Source organism: Myotis yumanensis, unplaced genomic scaffold, assembly GCF_028538775.1.
Source record: "Myotis yumanensis isolate MYYU_CA2020_CCGP unplaced genomic scaffold, mMyoYum1.0.hap1 SCAF_5, whole genome shotgun sequence".
Lineage (NCBI taxonomy): Eukaryota > Metazoa > Chordata > Mammalia > Chiroptera > Vespertilionidae > Myotis > Myotis yumanensis.
In genome coordinates this window covers 60,488,055-60,495,674 of record NW_027223756.1, presented here as the reverse complement: position 1 = coordinate 60,495,674, position 7,620 = coordinate 60,488,055, and the positions used below count along the sequence as shown (strand labels likewise).

The following is a 7,620-nucleotide window of genomic DNA, read 5'->3' as shown; positions in this document are numbered from 1 at the left end:
TAATATGCTCATTAGACTGGACGACCTTCTGGATGAAGCCACGGCAGCAGGGGCTGAGGCAGAGGCTGCTGCAGCGGCATCGGGGGCTGAGTCCTTGCACGATTTTTGTGCAGTGAGCCTCTAGTAAGCTATAAAAGCTGAAGCTCTTCCCCAGTATGCATACCCAAATTATAATTTTGTGCTAGTATTCTATCTATCTTATGTAGTGTCTGAATCAGTGCTATCTCTAATGTTTGCAAAATAAGGATGGAGATTATTCAATAGCACCCCACTCATGGGTGTTTGTAATATTTGTTTGATATTACTTGATTGGAATGACTATATTGGAAGATTCACAGTTATAGATTGTATGCTAGCAAATACAGTTAGATTTTTTTTCATGTGTGTGTATAAATAAGTGAAGAGCTTTTTTTTACTTATTTGAATTTTCCAAATTTGTACAATGATCCTATGAGGATCCTAGAGGCCTGGTGCACTTAACAAGGGCAATAAAATAAGAAACTAATAACCTAATATATATCGACTAATTTTAAATTTAGTTTTGAACCTTGGTCCATCTTTAACTTTACCTGACTGGTAAGTACTCTTTTCTTGTATTCTAACCATATAATTTATGTTCTTACACCTAAAAGTAAGAAGTCTGCTTGACATGGCTTTTCAGTCCACATGTTGTTCTCTGGTGACTTATCTGCAGCTCAAACCTTTTTCCAGGATTACTGTTAAGAGACATGCCTCTTTCTGCTTCTAGTTTAGATAGAAGTGTCTTCCTTACCAAGAAGAAATCAAATAACACATACATGGCACAAACTAACTAAAGTTGAAGTTTTAAAATTCTTTATTACATTAACTTTAGTAATCTTAGTAGATGAATATAAGGTAGTTAGTAATCTGGTTTGGTCACTGAAAAAAATGAAACATTTTTGAAACCTCACCTAACTGTGTAGTATGCAGACTAGAACTAGTTATGCTTTCATATCTTTAAGAAAGCAGTATGATTATAAGAACCTTCACTGCTGCTCTATGCCTCTAAACTACGGAGGAGAGATGAAGTCAAGCTTCTGAGGAAATCCCAAGGCAACTAATTGCAGTCAAACAGTGTCTGGAAAGCTGCAGGTAGAATTGCATTAATGAAAGCTCAAATTTGCTTCAAAACCTGGGCTACTTAAATCTAAAATTAAATTCACATTTTCTTACAAGGAAATTAGAAACATTTAAGAAACTATTAACTCTATTTTGATTCCCAACAGTTATTTATAACCTTCTCAGAAAATTCTGTATTAGGTGTAGCTGTTTTGTTTGCTATTTTGTTACTTATGAAGTTATAACCTACTTCAATTATTCAAAAATGAGAGTAGCATTTGTGTATACAGTCACAATTTAACCGAAAGGTGGTTAACTTGAATTTCTAATTGGGAATGAAGAAAGGTGTTAAATGTTTTAAAAATGTGCAATAATATAAACAATGGTTTGATAACATCTAGCATTAATGCAATATAAAGATTAACTGTTTTAAGACCAAACTCAACAGACTGACTTTTAAAGAACACAGCTATCTTAATTCATTAAAGTGTGTTTCACTGCTGCTATGATATGTCTGGCACTGATTCCAAACATATCCAGCAATTCGCAAGGTTTCCCACTTCGAGGGACTCCTGACACTGCCAGCTGATGAACAAGGATGTCAGGCTCCCCAGACACAGCGGCACATACTGCTTCTCCAATGCCACCTTCCCGGTAGTGATCTTCCACTGTGATAACCCGACCGCCTGTAGCTTTTGCATTGGAGATGATGGTGGCAGCATCCAGGGGTTTAATGGTAAATGGGTCAATGACACGGATGGAAATATCTTGTTCAGAAAGACGGTCAGCAGCTGCTAAGGCTTCATGCAGAGTAACCCCGGCTCCAATTACTGTGACTTTGTCATTGGCACTGTGGCGGATGACCTTGGCCTGTCCAATCTCAAAATGTTCTTCTGGGGTATAAATAACTGCAATTTCTGGTGGGCCAGTCCGAATGAAGCACATGCCTTTGGCATTGGCGGCCAGGCATACAGCGTGCTCTGTCGAGACGGCGTCGCTTGGGTAGAACACGGTGCAGTTGGGGATGCTCCGGAACATGGCTAGGTCCTCCAGGGCCATCTGGGAGGGTCCGTCCTCACCAATGGAGAGCCCGCAGTAGGAACCGACCAGGTTGATGTTGGTTTGGGAGATGGCCCCCATCCGGATATGATCAAACGCTCGGGTCAAATAGGCCGCGAAGGTGCTGACAAAAGCGACGGTGCGGTCGCGCGTGGCACAGCCCAGCGCCACGCTCACCATGTTTTGCTCGGCCATGAAGCACTCGATGAAACGCTCGGGGTGCTCCTTCTTGAACATCTCGGAAAAGGTGGCGTTCTTCGCGTCCCCGTCCAGGACAATGACCCGTTTATTGGCATGGCCCAGTTTGGCCAGAGCCGAACCGTAGGCCCTGTCGGTCGCCACCTTGTCCCCCACTTTGTATGCGGGCAGCGAGGCCATCTTGATGTTCTTGATGCTGATGCGGGGCGAGTCCTCCACGGGCGGCCTCGGCGTCAGGTTCCTGTTGGTCTGGATCTGGCTCTCAATCAGCTTGATGATGGCGTCGGCTCTCTCCTTGGGCATCGGCTTCCCGTGCCAGTTCTCGGCGTCCTCCACGTTCGGGATGCCCCGGCCCTTGAAGGTCTTGGAGACGATGGCCGTGGGCTTGTTCTTCACGCGCGCCGCCTGCCAGAAGGCGTGGCACAGGGCCTCCACGTCGTGGCCGTCCACCAGGTAGGTGGTCCAGCCGAAGGCCTCGCAGCGCTTCTGGTACATGTCGGTGCAGTGCTCCAGGGGCGTGGGCCCGCTCTGCCCGAGGCGGTTCACGTCGAAGACCGCCACCAGGTTGTCCAGGCTGTAGTGGGAGGCGAAGGCCAGCGCCTCCCAGATGGAGCCCTCGGAGGACTCGCCGTCGCCCAGGAGGCAGAAGACGCGGTAGCTGGCCTTGTCGAAGTACTTGCCGGTGTAGGCCATGCCGCACGCGGCCCCCAGCCCCTGCCCCAGCGACCCGGTCGCCACGTCCACGAAGGCCAGCCGCGGCGTGGGATGCCCCTCCAGGTCACTGTGGATCTTGCGCAGGCTCAGCAGGTCCGCCTCGCTGATGTCGCCCACCTCCGCCCAGGCGGCGTAGAGGATGGGCGCGGCGTGGCCCTTGGAGAGGACGAACCGGTCGTTGTCCGGGTGTTCGGGCTCTGCCTGCTTGTACCGCATCGTGTGGAAGAAGAGCACCGACATGATCTCGGCGGCGCTGCAGCACGACGTGGGGTGGCCGGAGCTGGAGGCGCACGTGGCCCGGATGGAGTGGATCCGCAGGCGGTTGGCCAGGTCCCGCAGCACCTGCACGGTGTCCGCGTTGGGCTTGGGGTCCTCGGCCCCGGCGGCCACGGCAGCGGCGCCGTCCATGGTTCCCGCAGAGCGGACGGCGGCGGCACTGTCCATGGTTCCTGCAGAATGGACGTTGGCGGCAGCCCCTCGGCCGTTAAGGCAGTCACGTTAAGTCACGTGACGCCCACGTCCTTGCCCCGCCTCCTCGAGGTCAGGAGGTCAGCAACTGCCTGGCCAGGGCTCGCGTGCATGCGTGCATGCGTGCGTGCGTGCGTGCGTGCGTTCTTGCACGCCAGACTTTGTCGCGAGAGTGCGTGCCTGCGTGCGTGCGTGCACGCGCCAGACTTTGTCGCGAGACTGACCACTGGGATGCACCACCTGCCTCCGAATTCTTCCACCACGTGACTGTGACTCCGCTGCTTTTTCTGCACGTGACCATCTCCTTCCAGGCCCAATGGAATGGGTTTTAAATATGTGCTTTGTTACTTACATGTTCAGCATTAACATGGCTAAATACCTTTGATACCTTTCCTCATGTTTACATTCAAAAGGGAGTTATTCTTATATCCATATGTTATAGGAAGCCATTCTTGAGGTTGTGGTTCTTTTATATGCATTGCTTCTGTTTTGGAAACATCACTCTTTACAGCAGAGCATCGATAGACATTATCTAAAGTCGCTTTCAGTCTAGCCAATTATGGAGATACTATGTCAACATAGGCTTTCTTAGAGCAATCAAAGATACTGACTTAGAGATAAAACTACAATGACAAATTTGGCCAAAAATTACAAGATCAAATCCAAAACTGCTCAGTGGCAGGGTATCTAGAACTGCAATTTCCCCCAGTATACCCTAAAATACTATTACTGTTACTACAAATAATTCTTAAAACAAAATTAACTTCCTTACTCATAAAACTAAGTTTATGCCATTGAGTTCTTCTAGCAGGCAAGGGTTCTAGCTTGTCATCAAAAACATGCAACACAATGACAGGATATCATCTCCCATGCTTTGATGTTAAACATCTTGATTCTTGAGTAATAATTCTTAACGTTGACTTCACATTAAAATCACGACACTGAAAAAAATAAAAACCAAACAAACAAAAACAATACTGGGTTCCACCCCAGACAAACTGAATTTGAATTTCTAGAAGTAGAGTTGGGAAGCTATATTTTTTAAATGCATGCATTATTTCTAATGTGTAGTTAAAGTTGAAAATAGTCATCTGTAGATGGACTAGTGGTTCCTAACACTGGTTGTACTTTAGAACTATCTGGGGAGTTTTTAAAAATCTCATGTCTGGTATGCACTCCGAACCAATTAAATCAGAATTTCTGGGTGATGTGTCTGGGCAGCAGTAATATTAAAAGCTCCCCAGAGGATTTCAGTGTTCAATCAGGTTGTAAACAACTAACTAGGGGTTTTGCTATTCTTTATATGTCCCTTACATTATAACTCAGAAAAAAAATTTTAAATGTCATTTGCCATTTAAACTAGTTTTGTTATTTTCAAGGATGCATATTCAAATAAATCATAATAGTATGACAATAACAAGATTTTAATACTTGCCAAAGGAATGTTGGAAGGAAAAGTCCTTAAGAGGTCATCTTGTATTCCTCACTCCCAGTGCCCTTTGCAAATTAATGTTCACTTATACTCTTGGAGAAAGGAGAAGAAAAGAAAAACAAAGTAGAGTTGGACTAGGAGTAAAGATAGGAATTAGAGAAAAAAAACACATTCAGCAAACAACTAGGGACTGACTGGAAAGCAGTAATATTAACAAAGGTAGCTCACTATTATTTTGGCGAGAAGAGTTCTAATAAATCCAATTAGTAAACATGATAATTTAAAAATGATCTGTGAGATAGTGTTCATATGAAAAAAGATCAGAGAAATAGGATCTGCTTTACATTTCTTTTCAAGTTCCCAAATTCTTCCATTCATTTAAAGCATTGCACAACTATTTCCTAAAGTATTAAATAGAAAGTCTTTAACATTAAAAAAGGTCAGTTTTGTTAAGAAAAGAATCTGGTCTTGGAGATTTAATACCCTAGGTAGTGAATATGAATTCCCTGTTGTCATTCAATAAGACTGAATTTTTATACTATAAAGAAAATAATATTTTGTAAATTACATGTAAAGTATTTTAAAGTGATATATTTTTTAAAAGTCTGGAAAGTTATGTATTAATTTTTAGTAATATTTCCTTTAAGCATTTTCATCTTTTAGTTTATATTTACAAGTATACAATTGAAAATAACCATGTAAGTATAGAGTATGCTGATAATGTAAAATTATATAATGTGGCTGTGAACACAACTTAGCCAAGTAAATCAAAGACATGATACCACATTCTATTTTCCCTATTAAGAAGAGGTTATCACCAACAAAAGGCGAGCCAAATATTTTTAAGTCAACATGCCAAGAATTTAGTTGTCTTGGAAAAATGTCCATTACTCATTTTAGAGATCATTTTGGAAGACAGTCAAAAGTTTTCTGCAAACAGGAAGAAACTATTCATTTATTATTTTTTGGTTTATCCACATGAAGTAGGGATTGGCAAACTCAAGTGCCTATTGGGCTAGAAATGTACCATGAGTTTATGTCAGATGTTATATGAGAAGGATTCTTTGACAAACTAGAGAATATAAACCCATTTAAAGGCATTTAAAATTTAAAAATTTCTGAACACTGTGTTGGAAAAAAAAAACACAAAACATATCCTCAAGGTGCCAGTTTTGATCCTTGATTTAAAATCTATTAAAAATAAATGTTTTATCTTACCTTTGTATAATTTATTTGCTAATTTTTTCTAATAGTATGGAAAAGTATTAATGGTAGTGTGTACTTCAAATAGAAATAAAACCTATCAGCATCACTAATAAAAATAGCTTTGGAGAGAAAATATAAATTGCAGAATTGGTAAGTTCAATTTCTACTTGGTTTTAGTAGAGGAAACAACACACATAACGATTATTCCAGAGGTCTACAATGATTTGCGGGGAAAAAATATATATACAAATATTCACTTTGTGAGGGTGAGTTGTTTTTAGAAATTAGGAACACTAAAGTTTACTTATATTTTATCTGAACTGTTGAGTTTTGTTAAAATAAAACTTTGTAAAAGAAATATACAAATGCTGAGTTCATTTTTTTCCTTCCATGTTTTGAATTAGTTTAGTAGGCCGAGTATGGAGCAAGGGAGAGTAAGATTCTTGTGTAAGACAATAGGTTTGGGGGTGGGTAAAGTATTCTTGCAAGCATTAGAAATAGTATTCTAAATAGACCTGTTAGGTCAAGTTGTGCTGTGGTTGTTTTCAAAATCATTTTTAACATTTTACCAGATTTTTTCCTATTAATTACTAAAAAAGGTAATTTGCCACCAAGGCAGTTGGGTTTTCTTTCTTGAAAATTTATCAGTTCTTTTCCATTATATATCTGGAGCAATATTATTAAGCACACATACATTTAAAATAGAAACGTTTTATCTTTATGAAGTAATCTTTTCTATCTACCATAATCCTTCTTGACTTTGTCTTTTTTAATATTGATATATCTATACTAACATTCTTTTCATTAGTATTTGCTAAGCATACCTGTCCCATCTTTGATTTTTAAATTTTTTCCTTATATTTTAGATATCTCTTACAAACAGGACATAGTTGTGAGTTTTAAATCCAATATAGTATGTTAATGTTTTAATTAGGGCACTTAGTCCACAACCATATGGATTTAAATCTACCGCCCGATTTTTATTTTCTATTTCCCTTACCTTCCTGTTTCTCTTTTTTATTTCCCTGCTTTGAATGTGTTTTTAAAAAATTATTCCATTTATTTTCTCTGTTTGTGTCCTGACTGTTTCTATTCTTTTAATGGTTGCCCTAGAAATGAAGCGTGTATTCCCATTGTATCTGTATCTAATGTTAACAAATACTTAACCAGTCTACACAAACACACACCTCTCTCTGCATTTGTTCAAGCTCAGGGAAATATCTCGAAAGATGTCTGCACACAGTAGTTGTTGGGGGACGGAGAGTGGGATTGGAGAGGAGGGCCAGGGGGGTTCATTTTGTCAGTCCTGAGCAGCCCCCGGGGAAGAGGCCAATCTCAGAGAGGCAGGTGTCCCTGGAGGAGAGCCTCGTCCGACCTGGAGTTGTGCACCTGGCTGATGCCCAGGACCCGCGTCCTGGCCTGGGGCGCCCCGAGCCTGGAGCGTCCGGCGTCAGGGAGCCGGA

General features: G+C 41.8%; 1 protein-coding gene across 2 annotated transcripts; it reads right to left on the bottom strand.

Moving 5' to 3' along the window:
• Positions 1-1,554: 1,554 nt before the first annotated feature.
• TKTL2 (transketolase like 2) lies at positions 1,555-3,306 on the bottom strand. Of its 2 annotated transcripts, XM_070417248.1 has the most exons (2): positions 3,209-3,291; positions 1,555-3,094 (listed from the first exon to the last, which is right to left on the bottom strand). In XM_070417248.1, exons 1-2 carry the CDS (start codon positions 3,289-3,291, stop codon positions 1,555-1,557), a joined length of 1,623 nt encoding a protein of 540 aa, XP_070273349.1. The 2 variants fall into 2 exon arrangements, with proteins under 2 accessions (XP_070273349.1, XP_070273348.1); XM_070417247.1 differs by having other exon boundaries at positions 1,555-3,306.
• Positions 3,307-7,620: the final 4,314 nt, after the last annotated feature.

Excerpts from the sequence above, each read along its gene's own strand:
- TKTL2 (XM_070417247.1), bottom strand. The coding sequence starts at position 3,291 with ATGTCGGTGCTCTTCTTCCACACGATGCGGTACAAGCAGGCAGAGCCC.